The 22,395-nt window shown below is 41.3% G+C and overlaps 1 protein-coding gene across 2 annotated transcripts in view; it reads left to right on the top strand.

The window, feature by feature from the left end:
* Positions 1–5,118: 5,118 nt before the first annotated feature.
* Positions 5,119–22,395, top strand: part of KDM3B (lysine demethylase 3B) — a gene marked incomplete at its 5' end in the record, with an annotated part of 59,704 nt that continues 42,427 nt past the window's right edge. For both annotated transcript variants that reach the window (XM_082836034.1, XM_082836033.1), the window contains 3 exons: positions 5,119–5,313; positions 18,087–18,254; positions 21,016–21,129. In XM_082836034.1, coding sequence (XP_082692160.1) covers positions 5,119–5,313; positions 18,087–18,254; positions 21,016–21,129 — 477 coding nt within the window. The remainder of the gene's footprint in view (positions 5,314–18,086; positions 18,255–21,015; positions 21,130–22,395) is intronic.

The raw sequence follows: 22,395 nt of genomic DNA, 5'->3' as shown, positions 1-22,395 counted from the left end.
CTCAGCTAATGGTCTTTCCCTCAGGCCCACACCTCCCGTAGATAGATCTAGTATTGGCTGGAGAGGGCTCTCCACACTGATTCTGAGCTGGCCTTTTTTCTCGCCAGATTGCCTAGGCTGTGTACAACCTGCCTGTCTCACTCTCTAAGTAGATGCAGGCATATGTGGGCAACTGAGGCAGGGCTGAAGGGCTCCATCTCTTTTTTTTCCCTCCCTACTGATGGGACCTTTTCCCCCTTACCCTCTGCCCTTCGAGGGTCAAGAACAAGGAAGGAAGGCCCTATATTGAGGCTGACCTGCAGCAGAAGTAGTGTTCAGTCCCCAGCAGGCACCCCAGCACTAACTTTAGAGAAACCTATTGTTAAAAGATCCAGGCCCAGCCTCTTTTCTGACCTGCTTGAGAAAGAGGAAGGGGATGTCAGCATATACTAGTTTGCTTGTCTTCCACTCCTGCTAGGAAATGTTTGTCTCTAATTGGTCCTTAGAGACCTCAGGGAGGTTGAGGCTCACCGAAGGACTGGCTGAGGATGTGTAAAGCAAAGACTTTGAGAAGCAGCTGGGAGTTTGCTGTTGGATTGAATTTCTTTTTTTGTTTCACAGCCACAACTTAAGCCTGGGCAATGGGTCTCAGTGGCCATGGTGGTGGGTTTAAGGACTGCAGAAGCCCTGTAAGGCTGGCTCCAGTAGAGATGTCTACTGAAGCTGCTGCCACAATAGCTTGTGAGGCTTTGTCCAGCTTTGCTTAGACCCTGCAGTACCAAATTGGACCTGCCCTTCCTGTTTATTGGGAGAAGGGCATTTTTCCAGGGTTTTGAAGGAACCAGTTGCTCATGTTAGGGAAGAAGACCAAAGTCTGTGTGTTTTCTTCCTCGTGGAATTGAACCTGTCATTTTCTGGGTCTGCCACATGTTGGATAGGAGCATCAGTGAGGCCCTAGCCTCCTCGCCTCCACTCCAGAGGAGGTGGCTGTTTCTTTTTCAGCCTCCAGCCCTCAGAGGTTCTACCCTTCCAGGGCTCCTTCACTTCTCCTGCTAGTTACCAAATGTTACCAGTGAGCTACTAGGTCTGTAGGGGCTTGAGAGAGAGGCTTTCTGGAGAATCTAAGGAAACCATGAGCCCAGGAGTTGCCCATCCTTGGTTTCATCCCTCCCCTGGCTCTTTTCCCTCTTTAGGCCATAATTTCCCTGGTGCCAGCTTCTTTTCCTCCTGGGGCATCCTCATCCCTGGGCTCTCTGCTACACAGGGGCTGTGCCAGCTTACAATAGGCCACTGGTAATGCCAGTGGGGTCTCTGCAGACCCAAAGCTTAAGAAGTGAGGGCAATAATTCTGCCTCCACCCTGAGTTCCCCAAAGCTCTAGGGCACCATCCTTAGGGGAGAAGATCTGTAGATGCCATATATGAATTCCATTACTTTAAGATCTGGAAAGTTAAACTAGCTGGAGCTATCATCTTGCTTCCCAATCTAAGTACCTGTGGCCCTGGGACAAGCCTTTTCGAGAAGTGGTTTATTTTGCTTTACACAGTAGATCTGTTCCAACAGTTCTGTGTAAACCAAATGCTGTTTTCCAATGCATTTGGACTGCTGACCATTTAAAAGCAGCCTGTGATTGCTTCTTTTGTAAAGCAAGCAACCTCCCTCTACTTTAGCTGTTTTGACTCTTTGGATTTTCACATATTGGGCTTACCCAGAGTGGAGCACACCTCTGCCGGGCTGTGGTTGACCCTGGGTAGACATCTGCATCTGTGTTGTGTGTGTGGTGTGGCTGACCAGTAGGTGAGTATTCCTGCGTGTGTGAGTGAAGCCACTCCCAGGCTGGTGCTCTCCTCCTGTGCCCGGTGACTGCCCAGTGGCAGCTCCAGCTGCCCTTCACTCCCACCTGCTGCCAAAGTCCCTGTGCTAATGGGATTACAAATACAAAAAGTGGAAAAAAATTTTTTCGTAAACTTTGTTTTATATTTTAAAAAAATCCATAAGTCTGTGTATGTTAAACATGAGGTCCTGCCTCTGTGGCTGTGTTTGAAAAAATAAAGTTTTATTAGAATAATCCATTTTCCCAAGCAACCTTGTGTACTACAGTGTCTTCTTCCTCTCTTCACAAAGAAAGGCAAGGAGGAAGCAGGGAGAAGGCCGCCTAACTGTTCCAGCCCCTTCTTCTATGACATGGCTGGGCCTTTGCCCCTTGAGGGCAGTATTTGGTCGCTGGGCCCTTTGCGCCACAGTAGTTATATCCTATGCCCAGCTTCTGTTAAGGCCTTGGTTATTTCTGGCAGTCTGATTTGATCTCTTGTTTCCCTGGTACTTATACCCATCTCCTCTTCCCTCCTGCCACTCACTTCCAGCAGGGTGAAGTCAAGTATTAATACATTCTTGCTCCCTGAGAAATGCTTGATGGTACAGTTAGAAACTTGTCTAGATTGGTTTGTAGGCTTTGGGAAGTGGGGAGAAGGCATGATAGGAGCCTTGACCAGGAATGTCTTTTCAGAGTTTTCACATGTTCTGTCCTGGAGAGATGGAGATAAAGTCATCAGAATTCAGATTCCAAAGACCTAGGCAATTTCTCCATCCTGAAAATACTGATTTTGGAAAATTATCCTAGCAGCAGAGCTTCTCTTTTGCTCTAGAAGGTGGTATTTTCCCTAATGCTTCAATGTGGAATGTTCATTTGCTGAAAGAAGCTGTATGGCTCGCTCTCTCTCTCTCTTTAGACATTTCTATTCCATCCTTTCTTCTCCCTACGTTAGCATTCTTCCAATGTGTGTGGGTGAAATATAGTTGCTTAGAGAGCCAGGCAGGAGCCTCTTGTCCCTAAGGCATAGCCTTTCTTTTACCAGTTGTGGTGCTGACTTGCCAGGCAGCAAGAAGAGTCAAGTTGCTTAGCCTCCAGCCCAGTTTCCTGCTTCAAATTGGTGGCACTCATCAATGAATACCAATGAAGTGTGCAAGAGGACAGGATTGGCTTGATTACCTGGAGCAGGAACTTTGAGGGGATGAAAAAAAACACTCTAAAAAGAGTGGGAGTTGTCACCTGCCCTGGAAACAAAGGAAGAAGGGCTTTGAGGGGGTAGGACAATAGCATGTGGTTAAAGAATCTCAGAATTATAGATTCGTTCTTTCTTCAGAACTGCTGTTTTGTTTCACCTACTGTTTGAGCAGGGGTAAAGCCTGAACATCTAAAATTACTTCCCTCTGCTTTTTTTCCTTTCTGTTCAGTTTTTTTGTTGGGTTTTTCTACTGTTTATTTTCTGTGAAGGCAAATGTGATTTTATTTTCCATTCCTGAAGTATAGGAAAGAATATAAACTTCATGAGGGCAAAGGTTTTGTTTTTATTCAGTGTTGTGTCCCAACACTTTGAAGTTACTGGCATATGAAAACTATCTGCCATATTTGTTGAATTAATTTTTTTACCTTTGCCTTCCCATCCCTGGGCTTAGGCACATTTCTGTGTCAGTGCTGTGAGAAGCCAGCTTTGGACAGTGGGACAGTAATTAGAGCTCCATATGGGAGAAAATCCCAGCAGTGAATTTTAATGGAAAAGCTGCAAGGCAGCTAGGTCATGTATGGATTCACCCCTGTTTCTCTCCTACCAACTACAATTTTGGGGCTGTGTGCTTTAAGAGGTGTCTCTTGGTGCAGAAGAACATTGAGTCAGGCCTCAGGTTAGCTATGGGAAATGGAAGTTATAATGAATAGAGAGAAAAAAATCCAAGGAAAAGTTTCCTTGGTGCTCCACAGGGTTAGTTCTAGAGTGAATTCCCTGGATGTTGTACTTCGACTGAAGTCAATAATTGGTACCTCCCTATTGCCCCCAACTTTTGCTAGAAGACAAGTAGGTCAAGGGTAAAGAAGGCTATGGACAGATTTCTGGGTAGGCACATAAGTCTTGAAAAAACTCTACTGCTCTTAACTGTCTGTAGGTCAGAGCAGTGAAAAAAAATGGGCACTTTTACGGTAGTAATCATGCATTAATACTGGACCTTTTTCTGGTTTATATCTGTTTCCACATATACTCTGCATCCATAAGGCCATGGAACTTGTGCTAGTCTCTAACATGACCAACGTTAATGACTTAGGTTTCTCATTGCCCAGTGTGAATAAAAATCTAGGCAAAAAAATCTCTGTATCTCCCCTTCTCTACAGCCCCTTTTCTAACAGGAGTATCAATCTTCCACGCCTGTGAATTCAGATAGGAGTGGTGAGGTTTTCTTTGTCCCCAGCCCCACTACTTCCATGGTAAGATGTATATACTTCTGGTCTCTTTCCAATTCCCCTGAAAGTTGAATTGAGAAACACCTGGACTTCATAACGTTGGCTGATTTGGAAGGGGAAGAAGCTCCATGGGGTTATGTAAAAATACTGAGATGTTGGAAGCATGCTGGCCTTCAGCCAATGTAAAGGGTGGCATTATTACATACAATGGGTGTGTGACACATTGGTCAATTGGAAAGGAACCTATGAAGTATTGGTAATATAGAATGGGATGGTACCATGTTATGGACCAGTGAGAAGAAAGATAATTGTGTCCCATGGACCAATGGGAAGAAAGTTTCCTAAAAGATAATGACAGGAGGGGTAGTGCCTATTTTCAAGTTCGGAAATCAATGGGGTATTGGGGCACTAACTTTTTAGCTCAAAATATCAACTCTCTAGGTAATTTGCCCCTCAGGCCCCCAGTCCAGTAAAAGTCTTTGGTGTCCGAGGAGGGTAAGCCAAAGCCTTCTCAGATAAAGGGGCCCCGTGAAGGAAATATGGCACCAGGATGGTGCCACGGGGGACTGAAGGACCCGCCCACTTCCCCACCCCGGCCGAAACTGCAATTCCCCTCCCTGCCGCAGGGGGCACTGCAGGCCCCGGGGAGGTTGGGGAGGAGCGCTGCGAGGGGCCCGGAGCTGCCGTCCCGCTCCGGAGCGCGGGGGGCGCTGTGCGGGGCCCGGGTTGCAGCTCCGCTCCCGGCCACGGGGGGCGCTGCGCGGCGCCGGTGGTTGGTGGTGGCTGTTTGGGGGGGGGGAGCCGCGGCCGCGGGTGGTGCGGAGGGAGGCCTTGCGGGCGGATCGGGAGCTCGGCGGCGGAGGTGGTGGGAGGCGGCGGGCGGGAGCGCGGGTCTGGCCGGCCCTGGCGATGGCGGACGCGGCGGCCTCCCCGGTGGGCAAGCGGCTGCTGCTTCTGTTCGCGGACACCGCGGCCTCGTCCTCGGCCTCGGTCCCCGCGGCGGCGGCGGCGGCGGGTGGAGATCCGGGGCCTGCGCTGCGCACTCGGGCCTGGCGGGCCGGCACGGTGCGGGCCATGAGCGGGGCGGTGCCCCAGGACTTAGCGGTGAGTGGCGGCCGAGGCGGGCACTCGAGGCCGGGGTTGCACGGCCTGCGGGCGGCCTCCCCGGGGGCCTTTGTGAGGGGGCGGTGGGGTGGGGGTGACCCAGTTCCGCGCCCCCAGATCTCCTCAGCGCCCCCCGCCGGCATCTCAGCACCCCGAGCTCTGGCCAGCATGGCTTCCGCGTCGGGGTTCGCGCCCCGGTTTACCCCGGGGGGCGGCCGGGGCACTAGGAGCTACTGCCTCCGCCCGGCAGGCCCCGCCTCCTGAGCGACCCCTTTCTCAGCGTTTCCCCCCCACCCGCCAAACACGCCTTCGGAGCAGGCTCTCACACCCTGGGCTCGCGGGCCCCCTCAGAGTTCGGCCGGTGCTGCCGTTGCCTCCTTGAAGACGCGGACCTGTAGTCCCCAGCCTCTCCCGGGAGACCTGCGCCCTGTTCCCTTCTTCCCGGAGCCCCGAGTGGGGCGGGAATGTGGGCACTTGTAGGAGACGGAGAGGCTGCAGTTGGAGCTGCTCGGGGCTGTTTTAGCTGGCAGTTACTTCCTCCTTGTCTGAGCCGGGCTCGGCCTGGCGGTCTCCAGAAAGGCCAGCTCTCAGGATTCTCTTCAGGCTCCTCTCTCTGCGCTTCTGGGTGACAGGAGCTGCTGTTGTAGCTGTTTTTGATAAGTTTGAGATCTGTCTTGGCAGCCGAATGGGGCTGTTGGGTGGTACTTTTTTACTCGTAGCTGGGCTACTCCCCCAAACCTTGGGAGAGGTTTTGTTTTGAAACTTTGTGTTGGGGCTCGGCCGATTTTGAATACTTGTCTTGGTGTATGTTGTGATTAAAGTTGTTCAGTAATAGAACTTAACTAGCATTTGGGATCATGTTGTGTTATTTTTGTTAATGTGGCGGCAAAATACTGCCTTTGAGCTTTGGCAAACCTCTTTAGTTCCTCATTCTGATAACGGCCCTAGCTTCTCTGTTGAGATAAGGCTGTGAAAAATAGGGGGATTCTTTTGGATTGTGATAGATGTTCAGGCAGAAGGAAAATTTCCTTGATGAACTTGTTTCTGCAGATATTTTATTCGCTGTAAACAGGAACTCATAAGATTTGATATTAATATTGCAGGTTTCTGATGCTCGTTTTTCTACCTATTGATCAGTGGTGTTAGGCTTTTTAAATTTTCTTCCTGATACGCAAGCTTTATGGGTTGTTTTGCTTGTGGCTGGCTTAGGCTTCTGCTACTTGAGTTCGTTCACTTTGATCTTTCTCCATGCTCTATGAGAAAAAGGCTGCTTGGACATTTATGAGGCTTCAGTGGGGCGAATTTGTAGAGATAACAGGAACATAGTGGGGTGAGGATGATTATTAAGAAAGGGGATTTGGATTTAAATTCCTTTGCGCTTTCTTTAGAAGATTGCTTTTTATAGGCTTGGACGGGAGAGAGGTGTCCCTCTCAGATCCAGTAATTTACTCTACCCCCTTAAATGCAAAACTTAAGTAAGAGCCACCATTATATGCATATTTTGACCAAAGGCTTAGTCTGTCCTAGAGTTTCAGTCAAAGTTTTATGTTCTAGTTGTTTCCTCCATCAGATGAATTGCTAATGAGCTCTGCACCTGAAATGGCTACCCATTCACTTTGTTGTTTGCTGGGCTCCCTAAGGGCAGAGGTTTTTGAAGCTCACTGAGATGCTGGACACCTAGTAAGCTAAATACTGAGTAGTTCTACCACTACCCTTGGAATTGGTTTCTCAAACCAAGTAAAAAGTTGCAGTGATTCTTGGAAATTAAAGCAAAGTGTATATTACAACTGTGTTGAGGTCTTGCATAGAGCTTTATGCATATAAAAACAAAGGCAGTTTTGGTTTTAAGAATACTCTTATGCTTGTCTTGTGTGTATAATCAAGGGACATAGGTGAGAAAACAGCCACAACAAAACTCAGAGCCTTTAAAATTTTTTACCATCTTGAAAAATTGCTCAAGAATTGCTGTTGTGATGATGAGGTTCTGTTAATGACAATAATTAACATAGGATCAAAACTGGCCGTTTGTTTTCCTTTTTCATTAAAGAGATTTCCTTTGGACCCTAGGCATGTGGGCCTTTCCAATTTGCACCACACACCCGTAGTAAACACAACTGTCTTCCAATCAAAAGTGTTCTTCCTGTACTCAAGGGTGGAGTTTGCAAGCAGCTGGCCTGTGATTGGGCAGATTTTCATTCAGTTATGTTTAAGATGTTTTCAGGCATGCTTAGTTTTGAGTAATGCATGGCAGGGCGCCCCCTGTTAAGGATGAGTAATTGAGGGTTGAATGAATGAGTTTTTGAAGTGATTGAAAACACTTTGCAATTTTAGGCTCCATTAATATCCTCTTTCTAGATACTTTTAGATCCAGAAATCTTCCAAAATGTAGTCCTGATCCATTAATGAACGCTTTTTTTTTGGAAAGCAGTTCCAAAGCCATAAGTCAGGATCTTGTTGATCAAGAGTTTTGTTGAAAAGGGTTTGTTAGGTGGGCATCTTCCTCACCAAAGCTATGCTGACAAATAACTGAGATTTTTAGATTAAGTAGATAAACAGCTTTTTTTCCCCCTCATGGAATAGTAGCTTTATTTGTATTTCAAAATAGGCCTGTTATGTGATAAAAAAAAAAAAGTCTAGTTTCAAAATTAGTTTAATGGATTTTTGTGCGTTTACCTCTAACTTCTTTTCTAACTCTGTGTCCTCCTTGTGTTTCTGGTTCATTATTGGTCTATGTAAGTGGCAGAGACCTTGGGACCGTCACATATGTACGTATGGTAAATAAACACACAAACCAAAAATAATGGATTTTTCTTTTTTTGTTATAAAAGCAAAACTTGCGTTTTGCAGAATGTCAAACAGCCAAGCATAAACACGGGAAAGCCAACAGTCTCCATCCTTTACCAGCGTCCACTTATCAAAGAAGCTTTGTGCGCCTTTCTCAATACTGGTACAAAAAAGTATGAAAACATTTATATCTCTACAAAAGGTTGCTTTTTTTTTTTTTTTAGCAAATGGTATCATACTGCACAATATCTGTAGCCTGCTTTTTTTCTTTTTTCCATTTAACATTAGACCATGGGCATCAGTACCTGTAGCTCTTACTCATCCTTTTAGATAACTACATTATATTCCATAGAATGGATGTATCCTTTATGATGGGCATTCCAGGTATTTTAAAATTTGGGGCACTTAACAAACAATGCTGCAGTTAATATACTTGTACATATATCTTTGTGTAATCATGGTTTTATTTCTGTAGTTTAGCTATCCAGGATTGTTGGGTTAAGGAGTACATGTATATATTTTTATTTTGTTAGGTAATGCCAGGTTATTTTCCTATGAGATTTTAGCTTTTCATACTCCCACCAGCATTCAGGCAATGCTTGTTTCCCTTCATCCTTGCCATCACTGGTGTCATTGGCCTTTGTTGTTTTTGGCAATCTCATGGGCGAAAAATAGTATCTAGCATTTCATGACTACTGATCTTTTTCTATGTTTATTGGCCTCTTACATTTTTTATGAGTTATTTATGCCAATCTTTTGCGTATTTGAAAAAATGGAAGTTTTCTTATTCTGTACAAGTTCTGTGCATATTTAGCACATTAACCCCTTTACCTGTCAAGTGTGTATTTTCTCTCATTTGTCTTTTAACTGTTTATGGGTTGCTTTGCTGCACAGAAAAATAAAATGTTTGTATCATCAGATCTCTTAGACCTTTCTTAATGGCTTCTAAGAAGGATTTAATTGCTTGGGAAGAGGACCTCCCCCTGCCACCTTGAGCCTATATAAATATTTTTCAGCTTTTCTTGCTAATGTTTCATTTATTTTTACCTTTAGATCTCTGGTCCATCTGGAATATTTTTGTAAGTGGCATGTGTGATGGACAATCTAACTTTTCCTACTGCGTAGTAACCAATTGGGGCAGCACCAACTTTATTAAATAAACCATCCTTTTCTTTCTGTATGATAGAATTAAATGATGCTTTTAGTAGCACTGATGTGTTTTGAATGTGTATCTTACCTATCTCAGCTGTCCAGAACTTGCAACAGGAGTAAAAGCATATCTGCCGTAATTTTTTTAATCCCTTAATCTTTTATCTTTATCTGGGGAAAAGGTGGTCTCTAAAATACTCCTTTTCTTTGATTTGAGATAATGTAATAATTGTGGCAGTATCCAGGCTAGTACCATGTTTCTTCCATCTGGGAGTCTTCCAAGAGGAGTGGAAGCCTACCCGCCTTTTTTTTTTTAACCTCCTCCTCCAACGTTTCTTCTTTGTTTCAGATTAGGTGGACTTTAAAATACCTCTCTACTTTGTTTCTATATAATGTAATAATTATAGTCAGGTTTCCAGTGTACAATCCAATATAATTTATTCTCAACCTGTGTTCAAACACAGAATTTAAGCCCTAATTGAAATAGGAGATTATGGCTTTTAATGATTATCCTTAAGTGTCCTTTTCTTGCATATAATTCCAAAATTAAATAAAAATCTGAATAATATTATAGTATCATATGCTGTTTATTAAAGTCAATAGAATATGTTTTGTGGATCAGTGTGTGGTTTAGAGAACTTTAAATAAAAATGAGATTGTACAAAAGAATATATAACGTTTAAGTGTGAGGTCCTCTACTCACACTTTTCACCTGCACTCTCCTCTTACAGCAGGAGGTCTATTTTTGAAACATTGAGCCACTGTTGAGGTTTTTAGGCACTCAAGTGCTTCATATAGTTGTTTTCTAAAGTTTGTCTTATTTTATGTGTGCATGTAATTTTTAATACCTCTATCTTATTGTCTTTACATTCTCTTTGTTTCAAGACTATACCATATGTCCACCAGTGATCACACTGTACACTGGTCATTTTGTCCAGCAGCCTCTCCCTTTACTACACAATCAGATTTTTCTTGTTAATTTATGCATTTGTTTCTTAGAGTTGTTTCACTAACTCCCCACCTGCCAAGGGCTCATTCCCTCCTTTAGTAATCACTTGCCTAGTTCATTTATTCACTCATTCATTCATTCATTCATTTATGGCTGTGTTGGGTCTTCGTTGCTGCGCGCGGGCTTTCTCTAGCTGCAGCGAGCGGGGGCTACTCTTCCTTGTGGTGCATGGGCTTCTCGTTGCGGTGGCATCTCTTGTTGGGGAGCACAGGCTCTAGGCGCGAGGGCTTCAGTAGTTGCAGCACAAGGGCTCAGTAGTTGTGGCTCGTGGGCTCTAGAGCGCAGGCTCAGTAGTTGTGGCCCACGGGCTTAGTTGCTCCTGTAAGTAACATGGTGTTTTCTGTTAGTGATTTTCTCAGCAACAGCTGGAATGGGTTCCTGTAGGCTTTGCTTCCACAAGGCCTGGGGGACACAACACCTGTTGCTGCTTCTCAGTTTTCTGCTGCCTTTGACAGGTTGGTGGTTTTTAAGCCCTCCCCACCCCACTATCCCTACTGCCAAAGTATCTTTTACCCTTGTTCTGTAGTTGGGTAAAACCTGCCTGATTGTTTAGTAGTGACTCATACTGCTAACTCTCTCAGTTTTACAAAGGCAGGAGTTCTGGGGGTTTTTTATGTGACTTCACGGGTAATCAGGCTCTAGGGGACTGATTCCCACTAACCAAACTGGAGACTGATTTGTAAATCCCCATGTAAGGTTATTAACCTACAGTAGGAGATAAACCTATCCAGAGATCTGCACAGAACCCCCTCCTGGTCTCCTCAAGAGACCAAATTACAGATAAGACAGATCCTTGTCATGCACAGAATCAGACAAGGAAAGTAGGGTGTTGCCAAAAGAATATTTACAGCGAGCAGTCCTGATTTGGTGATCCTCTGCTTTCCTAGTACTTTCTGGCTTCCATTGTTTTATTCCGCCTTTACACTTTGCTTTTGATTTTGTCATCCATTGAAATCCTATAAAGAGAAAAGAAAGCCTGTCCATTCTAGGTTCTTTCACCTTTATAAAGCCTTTCTAAATCCCCAGAGTGTTTTTTGCTTTGCTCCTTTATCACTTTGTGGATACCTCTTTTGGAATATTTATCACAGTTTTTTTTTTATATAGATACATAACAAGGTATATAGCTTATCTCCCCTACTAGATTCTAAGTTCATCAAGAACAGGGAACACATGCATTTTTTACTATTATTTTACAATCCTTCTCTGACCACCTTATCTTAAGAAATAGCATATTTAGAAGTCAGTATTAGGTTAATTTTCACTTCTGATTTATTATGGATTTTCTACTCTGTGGCCCCCTGTTATAAGGTATTTATACTTGATCTTTAAGGTTTTTTCTTTATATTTTTACTGATATTGACTACCAATTTTTTTCTTTACATGTTTGGATTTATATTTGGGACCCCCATCCAAAGTACATTGTCCATTGGTTTTTGTGATTTAAATCTGAGTTGCTGGATTAGAAGCATTAGATGTTTTGTTTTTCTGATTCTCAAGTAATACACGCCTAGTATACAAAATGTAGAAATTATTTTAATAAAAATATAAGTAAAAAAAATAGCCCCTATAGTGTCATAACCCATTAAAAACTGCTATGTTTTGATACATATTCTAATCTTTTTTTAGAATTGCTAAAAGTTGAATTCGTACTGTATTTTCAGTTCTGAGTTTTGCTTTTCACTTAATGTGGGAATTATTTTCCTATATTACCAAAAACTTTGGTATTATAGGTGATTTTAATTTTCTTTGTGCTTTTCTGTATTTTCCACAGATAACATGTGCTTCAGGTGCTTTCGTACCTGAAAGGGAAACAATAAATTCTCTCTAAGAAAATCTTATAATTTATTTAACCTGGATAATTTATTTAACTGTTCTTCTTTCATTGGATATTGAAATTGCTTCAGATTTTAAGCTTTATTAATAATTCATTGATGACCGTTTTTTGTGAATAAAGCCTTTTCTGTTTTTAGGGTGATTTCCTAGGATTATTGCCAGGAGTGGTATTATGGAAACACAGAGTATACACATATTTAAGATTCTTGATATATGACAATTTTTTTTTCTTTTAAGTCATACCAGTTTATATTTTGACCAGTAGTATGAGTTTGCTTACGGAATGCATGTTTATCAGGAGCCCAAGATCTGCTAGGCATTTTACTTTATTTCGTTTAATCCTGCCATAATTCTTTGAGGTACTTACTGTCCGTATTAATAGGCAAAGGAAGTAAGGCTCAAAGAGGCTAAAGTAACCTGCTCCCAGTTACACAGATAAGGGATGTTGGGATGCAAATCCAGATCTTTGTGATTCCTCTACCCCTAAGAGCATATATATCTATATGCTTGAGTTTTTGTTCAGGTTATTCCTGTGGTACTCAAGTACTTAACATTTAATTTATTGAGGTTGTTAGAAAGTAGGGGAAAAAAATGGGAGTAATTGTTAGAAATCTCTCTCTTGATCAAAGGAACCATAGAGGGAAAATTATTTTTTGCTTGAAAACAGCAGTGTTCTAGACATGCATCATTCCCCACTGTGGCTGTCAAGATGTCCCAGTTTTGTAATATCATTTGTAACAGAGTTCATATTTTGTTTAGAATGTAGTTAGAAAAACTGGAAAAGAAAATTTGGGAACCTTGGAAGTTAGTCTTCCATTTTCCTTACCCTCTCACAATCATCACCATATCCTGTTATTTTTATCTCTAATTTCTCAAATATGTTTTTCATTTACACAGTCTTATTGGTTTAGGCCTTTTACATCTTTTACCTGGGTTTTTATCACTTTATAATTGGTCTCCCTGCCTGCAGTTTCTTGCCTCTATGAGTTCCCTTCCAACTGATCCCAAAGTTAATTCTTTCCTTTAAAAAAAAAAGTTATTATATAAATAATATGTTTAAAAACAAAAAAGAAGGAACATTTACTGGTAAGGCTAAAATACTATTACCTCTCCTATCCTAATCCTTCTCTAGAACACTCAGTCTGCTCTTAGGTTCTCTGCCTTTGCACCTGCTGGAAAGTCTTTCTCTCCCTTCTCTGCCAGAAGAATATAGTTTGTCCTTTGAGATGCAGCTTGTATACTACTACCTCTTCTGTGAAACCTTTCTAGTTTACCATGGCAGACGCCTTCTCTAGCGTGTTCAGTCTTTATTATTGCCCTTATTACATAACTCTTTAATAATTTCTATACCTCTCTGTTGGCTCATCTAGGGTTTTATTCCCTCCTGCTGAGTGCTTCCTTATTCACCTTGATACCCTTAGCCCTGGCAAGTGCCGTACATGTGCGCACACACATATATTTTTGAGGCGTTCTATTTTTGTTGAGTGAGTGAATAAATGAATAATTTTATTAATTGTAGTAAGAATGGCCTTAGGGAGAACCAGAATCCAAACTGATTATTACATGATTATGTGATAAACATGGAGGTCTGTATTACTCAGATTACTATCATTTGATTTTTTTCAAACTTAGGTTAACTTATTTGATTTTTTAAAAATTTTATTTCATTTTAATGTCACTCAAATGAATGTACATCACATATAGACCATAAAAGAGATTTTGAAATGAAAGCAGGAGTTTTACTGCTAACTCTTCTTAACTAAGGAAATATTTTACACATCTAGTCCTTGGGTTCTAGCTGTACAATGTATAGTAGTATTTGCTGCTTTTACTCTAATAGTAGAAATTTTTAAAAGACTTAAAAAAAAATCAACTCAAAGTGTTTTAGTTCTGTTCTGTCCAGATTATCAACCTGCCTTGGCCATCTCTAACTCAGTCCAACCACCACCATTGATTTTTGTTAGTTTATATCCCTTCTTTCTGTCCTGTGACCTGGCCACTACCATTTTAAGAGTTCATGTTCTGTGTGCTTTGACCTGAAATGATTCTTCACCTTATATGTTCTAACTCCTTCCATCTCTAGCTAGGAGGTGAAGCACAGTGCTAGGGCCAGAAACAAGCCTTAATGCTGGTAGAACATGTTTACATATATCCATATTCCGTATTGCTCTCAAAACATATTTGTATTATTAGCCTAGAGCTGTTGCTTGATCCTAGAACATATAGCACTGTGGTTGTCAAGTTCAACAGTTTATTCCTTTGCCCAGGCAGGTTAGGAAATAATTGCCCTTAAATTAGGTGAAATATGACTTTCAAATATTTCAGCTTTTCCATGGTGTTTTCAGATGTGTGATGATAGGATTTCTGAATATTAACTTTTTAAATGTTCAAGTTCTTATCTACAAAGAATTAAAATCGTTACAGCTTTAGTACAGTGATTTTTTAGTGTGTTCTTATATTTGTGTGTTGGTATGACTTAGAATTTTGTGACTCGTATGTTGTTTTTTTTTTTTTTTTTTTTTTGCGTTACGCGGGCCTCTCACCGCTGTGGCCTCTCCCACCGCGGAGCACAGGCCCGGCGGCCATGGCTCACGGGCCCTGCCGCTCCGCGGCATGCGGGACCCTTCCGGACCGGGGCACGAACCCGCGCCCCCCGTATCGGCAGGCGGACTCCCAATCACTGTGCCACCAGGGAAGCCCTCGTATGTTGATTTTTAAAGTGGTTGGCAGATTAGAACTATAGCATGGCACCTAGCTGTCAGGCACCATGGAGCCTCAATCTCCGGTTTTCTAAGTAATGCCCAGTAGAGTACTGTGTCACTCAGGGTCAGACTCCGCCTGGGGCTTCAACAGTCTCTGCTGCTTTTCATGGCTTGCAAGGTCTTGTCTGTCTTTCAGCTATTGCCTCCTCCAGACATCAGTTATGGCACCACTGAACAGTAATGGGACCACTGTTCTCCTAGTCTCGGGTTCAAAATCCAAGTCATTTTTCAATTTTTCCTTACCCTTATATCCAGCCAATCATCATGCTTGATGATAGGACTCATCGATTCTCACGAGCACTAGTAACTTCCTTCCTAGTCTCACTGCTCCCACTCTAGGTCATGTAAGAACACCCCCTGTTCCCCACCCCACCCCCAACTCTAAACCATCTACATCCACTGAGTAGCTGAGTTGTCCTAAAACCAACTGTTTTGTTCAATTTTGACCTCAGTCAGAAACCTTTTAATGGCAATTGCACATATACACACCCACACACACATACACACATCTCCCATTGGCAGCTGGATGAACCCAAATTTTATCCCAGTATTCGGGGTCTTCCACATTGATTCTTAGTCTTTTTAGTCTCATTTCCCACTCCTTCCCCAGTGTGTTATAGCTCCTGGCCATCCTAGAACTTGACTGGGACTTTTTTTTTTCCTTAACCTCAGCCCATATCAGTCCCTTTGCACACCTGAAGTGATCTCTCCTGCCTCTGAACACCCCCTATACTTTATTTTATTTCTGTTTATCTTATGGCATGTTATTGCCCAAGTAGTGCTTTGCAGTTGACCAAAGTGCTTTTGAATCCATTACTTTATTTAATCTTCACAACCACTCTGAGGGTAAGTAAGGCAGGTGTGTCTTATCACAAGGGAGGAAACCAAGACTTGAGGAGGGGAGAGTGATTTGCTCAAGTTTTGTGATTAGTAGAGGGTGGGGCTAAGACTGAAATCCAAGCCTCCCGGAACATAATCCCCAAGCTCTGTCCATTACTACCTTTCCTGGTGCCTGAGTCTGCACTTAAATGTAAGTTTGAATACATCTTTTTCCAGTTATCAGCAAGTTACTTAAAGTTGTGTTTGATTCCCCTAGAACATATGTGAATATATGAGTGAGCCCATTCATACGTTAAATGTATTGCAGTTTAATGTTCTTTCCCATTCACATGTTAAAGGTATTGCAGTAAAATCATGCTTCCCCTTTCTGAGCCTTATTTTCCCATCATTTTTTTTTTTTTAAGTAGAAATGAAGGTTACTTGGTATATTATAAATAATAAAATATTGTTATAATATAAATAATAAAACTGGAGCTTTGTATAATGAATTTAATTTCTGGAATAGCTTTTCCAGCAGTGCACTTCAATTCACAAGTATTTATTACCTGTGAAGAGATTAAGCCTAATGAATGCTAGGCTACTGAGTGGTTCCACACTTTTCAAGTATAAGTATCGTAAATTTTCATATAGTTGTAACTCTAATTTTTAGCTTGACTGGATGGGAACTAATATACTGACAAAAGTTGTTGTGACTTCAGTAACAATTCTAATGGATTTGAACTTTATTCATTATATGATCTACATATATTTGAAAAATAATGGTGACACATGTACCAGACCTCTAGTATTTAGTCTACAGGAAATGCTTAGTACCCTTAGTACTTAAGATATTCCTGGTAACTCTGTGATTCCTAGTTGGGAATGACTGCTGTGGGGATTCTGATGTTGTCCTACATCACTCATTGCTGCCTTAGGGAGTGTCATGTGAGAAATTTCTTGTAGAGCCAAGTAGTTGGAAAAGTGTTGCTTCCCTGAGAAACTGGTTTGTGTTCTACTTTTTGCCAGTGATGAATATGCCACTGACCTCTCCATTTTCAGATTGGCCTTTAGGAAGCTCAGAGCCAAGTCAGTCAATCAATCAATCAATCATTCATCATATGTCACTCAGTCATACAGCTGTATAGATCCCTATTGCCTGCTTAAGTTTTCTCTCTTTTTACACTTCGACAATGACTTCCTGTTGTAGTTTGCTTAGCCCTGGTTTTTTAATTGATATTTTAGCATCTTATTGTATATGTTTCCCAAAAGCCAACTAAAATTCTTTGAAAATGAAGTGGGATATAAATACTCCAGCCTTTATTTTGTAACCAGCTATATTTTAGGCACTAGATATATCTGTTCTAAATATTGATACCTATATGCCTATGTATTGCTTTTATTGCTGTGTAGAACATGCTCCAATGTCAGAATTTATATGGAAAAGTTAAACCTAAGCATACTATTTATTAGAAAAATGTAGTTTCATTTAATATGAATTGCTTTCAAAAACTCTTTAAAGATTCTACTTAAGTATATCTGAAAAGGTGGAGTATCTTTTCTGGGAGGAAGCAAAGCATTGTGACAACGGTGTGCCTCTGCTAGCAGATATGAGATCACTCCTGGCAGTCAGTGGTACTTTAAAAATCCACACTTGGGACTGGGAGTTGTTTTTTTTTTTAATTGTTTATCCTTTTGAATTGTGTACCGTGTATATATAACCTATTCAAAATTAATTTTAGAAGTTCACAGTCGGGCTTCTCTGGTGGAGCAGTGGTTGAGAGTCTGCCTGCCGATGCAGGGGACACGGGTTCATGCCCCGGTCCAGGAAGATCCCACATGCCGCGGAGCAGCGGGGCCCGTGAGCTGTGGCCACTGAGCCTGTGGGTCCGGAGCCTGTGCTCCGCAACGGGAGAGGCCGCAACAGTGAGAGGCCCACATACCACAAAAAAAAAAAAAAAAAAAGTTCACAGTCATTTTCAGTAGAAGTATAAAAAATTTCTCTTCCTACCTGTTAGACTGTGAGCTCCTTGAAACCAGGAAGTGTGCTAGATTCCCCTCTGTATTCCTGAACCTAGCATAGTGCCTTATACATAGTAAGCCCCCAGCTAGTGTGCTTAGATGTGAATTGGAAACTAAGAGTTGTAAATCTCAGTAGGATCACGGCTAGAAATTACTAACTGTAGATAACTCACGCCCCCTTAAATCTGTACGCTCTTTTCCGAGTGAGGATGAGACCAACTTCCTGGCTCTGAAGTAAGATTGGTTTTTACTGAAATCCATTAAAAGAACTTAAAAACAAGTTAGTAGAATTTTACCTAGTCAGTTTTTCAAAACAGGGGGTTTGTGTTTGTTTTTATATTATAGTGTGGGATTTTTCCAAATGTGACCTCAAGATGGCTTTTTATCTCTTTTTCCAGATCTTTGTAGAATTTGATGGCTGTAGCTGGAAGCAACACTCCTGGGTTAAAGTTCATGCTGAAGAAGTTATTGTACTTTTGCTGGAAGGGTCTCTAGTATGGGCACCCCGGAAGGACCCAGTCCTTGTCCAGGGCACTCGAGTCTCAATTGCACAATGGCCAGCCCTGGTGAGTGACTTTTATTGGCTAGGAACATATTTGGGCTTTATTCCTATTCTATATGGTATTTACCCAATAGCTGAACTCTTTAGAATTCCCAAAACTCCCAGGGCTTTGTCCTTAACACACTTTGATTCTGAAGTTACCAGAGCAAAAACTGGGAGAGATCTTTTCTCCTGTGTCTTCCCATACTTTTTATATTAGATAATATTTGATACTTTGTTTCTAAATAATTTTTTACCTTTTCTTTTCTCATAGTTATGTAATGAAACAATGTAATCCTTAAAGTCTTTTTCTTCCATAGAAACTATTTTATTTTTTTCCAGCTTTTTTGAGATAGAATTGACATATATAACATTTTGTAAGTTTGTGTACAATGTGATGATTTTTTATATATAGTGAAATGATTGTCACAATAAAGTTAATTAACACATCCATTGTCTCACATAGGTTTTTGTGTATGTGGTAAGAACTTTTTTTTTTTAACTTTGCAGAACACTTTAATAATCTCAATAAGGTATAATAATCTCACTGTTTTATAGAGTACTTTCCTACATATTATCTAATTTGCTTCTCACAACACATATGTGGTAAGAACTTTTAAGATTTGCTCTCTTAGCAACTTCCAAGTATACAGTACAGCATTATTAACTATAGTCACCATGCTATACGTTAGCTCCCCACAGCTTACTCATCTTATTATTGCAGTTTATATCCTTTGACTACCTTCATCCATTTCCCCCACTTCCCCCACCCCTGGCAACCACCAGTATATTCTCTATGTCTGATTTCAGTTGTTTTGGATTCCACATGTAATTGAAATCAGACCATATTTGTCTTTCTCTGACTTATTTCACTTAGCATAATGCCCTGGAGATTCAGCTGTTGTTGTAAATAGCAGGATTTCCTCCTTTTTTGTGGCTCAGTAATATTTCATTGTGTATAATATTCGTGTGTGTGTGTGTGTGTGTGTGTGTACACCACATTTTCTTTATCCATTCATCTATCACTGGACACTTAGGTTGTTTCCATGTCATCGCTATTGTAAATACTGCTGCAGTGAACATGGGGTTGCAGATATCTCTTCAAGATATGATTTTATTTCCTTTGGATAAATACCCAGAAGCGGGGTTGTTGAATCATATGGTAGTTCTATTTTTAATTTGGGGGGGAACCTCCATACTGTTTTCCATAGTAGCTGCACCAATTTACATTCCCACTGATGCTGCACAGGAGTTCCCCCTCTCTACATCCTTGCCAGCACTTGTCATCTTTGTCTTTGATAATAGCCATTCTAATAGGTGTGAGGTGATTACTCATTGTGGTTTTGATTTGCATTTCCCTGATGATTAGTGCAGTTGAGCCCCTTTTCATGTACCTGTTGGCCATTCATCTATCTTTGGAAAAATGTCTATTCAGGTGATTTGCCCATTTTTAAATCAGATTATTTGTGGGGGGGGGGTTGTTTTGTTTTTAGCATTTTAAATTAATACCCATTTATTAATTGGGTAAGTTAGAAGTACAGACACTTTGTGTCCTACTTCTTAGCTCAGAATCTTACAAGGCAAAAATTGGTGTTTGTAATGCTATGTTCTCATCTATAGTAGGTAGTCCTCTTCTAACCTCCCATGTTTATGGCAGAATTCAGTTCCAGTCTCCTTGCTGGCTGTCAGCTGGGGATATTTGTGGGGGTTTTTGGCTCTTGAGTTGTATGAGGTTTTTTTTGATATATTTTGAATATTAACCTTTTATCAAATATATGATTTGCACATATTTTCTCCCATTCCTTATGTTGCATTTTCATTTTGTTGATCATTTTTTTGCCTTGTAGAAACTTTTAAGTTTGATGTAGTCCCACTTGTTTATTTTTGCTTTTGTTGGTTATGTAGCACGGCTTGTGGGATCTTAGTTCCCCGACCAGGGATTGAACCTAGGCCCACAGCAGTGAAAGTATGGAGTCTTAACCACTGGACCACCAGGGAATTCCCTAAAGTTTTTTGTTGTTGTTTTTTTTAATTATTAAGTTTTGTTTTCTGAAGTCAGACAAAATAGTGCTATAAAATTTAATTCTGAGAGTATCCATTTGTTTCTATCTGTTCTTTTAGCAAAATGTAGGCATAAATAGATTTTTTTTAAAAACCTAATTCTCCTGTTATTAACCAAATTAAATAATATTCAAAACAAAACTTCTTAACCTATTGATTATACATATCATCACTTACTGAACTGTCTTTTTTCATTTGTTTTTAAGACCACTTTCCAGTTGAACTTTTAGAAGAAGCTCAAATGGATCTGGGTCCCTAGGTGACTTTAGTAGGCAGTTTATTTACGAAACAGTAATGTGAATTTGCCCATGCATATTTATACCACTGATCATTTTAGAAATCTCATTAAGGTTTCAGAAGTTCCAGAGATGATAATGGTGTGACTCTTCATTCTGGAAACTTACTGTAATTTAGCCCTCTTGGAGCCTGACAAGATTAGTCAGATCGCTAGAGAGAATGAGGAATTTCCCGTTCTTCTTGTCCTTTTTAGCTGTAAATAAGAGTATTGAACTGACTTTATGCTCTAGTTGGCTTCATATGATTATTTGAGGGGCAGATGCTAGGTTGGGAATGTCTCTGAGGACTTATGCTTTAGCTTATCTATATTTACTGGGGTGAAAGATATATTAATAATGGATATTTTCTCTGCAGTTAGATATTCAGCTGAATTGTTATTTATTTCCTTTTCCAAGTTCTAATCAATTTCTTGTCATTGTACTTCACAGACTTTCACTCCCCTAGTAGATAAACTCGGTTTGGGTTCTGTGGTTCCAGTTGAATACCTTCTGGATCGAGAGCTTCGTTTCCTGTCAGATGCTAATGGGTTGCATTTGTTCCAGGTACTTAACACTTGGTCTAGTCCTAAACTTATTTCTCTCCTTGCTAATTTCTCTGTTGATTATAAATAGGGTGCTTACCCTCCTTTTTTATTTCAGATAATATTTTTAATATCGTTATAAAATTACAGAGAATGGTGGGAATCTTAGATTAAAATTTTAATATTATTTCTCAACAGTCTCGACCAAGGTTTCTCAGCCTCAACGATATTGACATTTTTGGTCAGTATTCTTTTTCATAGGGGGCTATCCTGTGTATTGTTTGATGTCTAACAGCATCCCTGGCCTCTACCTACTAGATGCCAGCACTGAGTTGTGATAGGCAGAAATGTTTCCCAACACTGCCAGTTGTTCCAGAGGGGGCAAAATCAGCCCAGATGAGAACAATGGAGTAAAACAATTCCATGGATGCCACAGTTGATGGTGTATGCTTTCAAAGAGATGGAATAATAGAAAAAGCAACATTTTAGGGAGGATAAAACATCAGTTTAATCTTGGAAAGGCTGGGTTGAGGGGCCCACAGAACACCCCATGATTATCTCAGAGGTCAAATGTATTGGTCTGGCTATCATCAGTCTGCACAGGTGGCAGTATAAGTCAATTAATTATATTGTCCCCTTTTCTTTTAACATTGAATCAAGTTCTTCCTCCCAGTAATTCCATGTACCTTTTAAAGTTTCTTTGCTCTCTTGAAAAGTATATTTGGTAGCTGAGGCTTCTTTCCTCCTCTACACACCCCCACCCCACCCTAAAACCACTTAAGACCACAACTCTAAGGGTTTCCTCAGAAGAGGTGGCTTCCCAGAGGTGGCTGCTTCTATAACTTGAGTCTAAGAGGTCCTATACTTACGTCTGTGGCAGGGAAGCTGGGAATTTGGGCTGGTTCCAAGCAACATTAAATATTGAAGAGCTTAGGTATATTTTTAGTTACAAAAAAAGGGATAAGTTAGTAGTTTAAACAAACTAGTGTCTGAGTTAGCGTTTCAGAATTTATGGAGGGCAATATTTATTTCTCACTTGTAAGGGTTACTGTCTGAAGGTTAAAAATTAGGAGACTTCCGGGCTTCCCTGGTGGCGCAGTGGTTGAGAGTCCGCCTGCCAATGCAGGGGACACGGGTCGTGCCCCGGTCCGGGAGGATTCCACGTGCCGCGGAGAGGCTAGGCCTGTGAGCCATGGCCACTGAGCCTGCATGTCCGGAGCCTGTGCTCCACAGTGGGAGAGGCCACAACAGTGAGAGGCCCGCATACCGCAAAAAAAAAAAAAAAAAA

This window comes from Leucopleurus acutus, assembly GCF_964270905.1.
Source record: "Leucopleurus acutus genome assembly, chromosome: 3".
In the NCBI taxonomy this organism is placed as follows: domain Eukaryota; kingdom Metazoa; phylum Chordata; class Mammalia; order Artiodactyla; family Delphinidae; genus Leucopleurus; species Leucopleurus acutus.
This window is presented reverse-complemented; position numbering and strand designations above follow the sequence as displayed.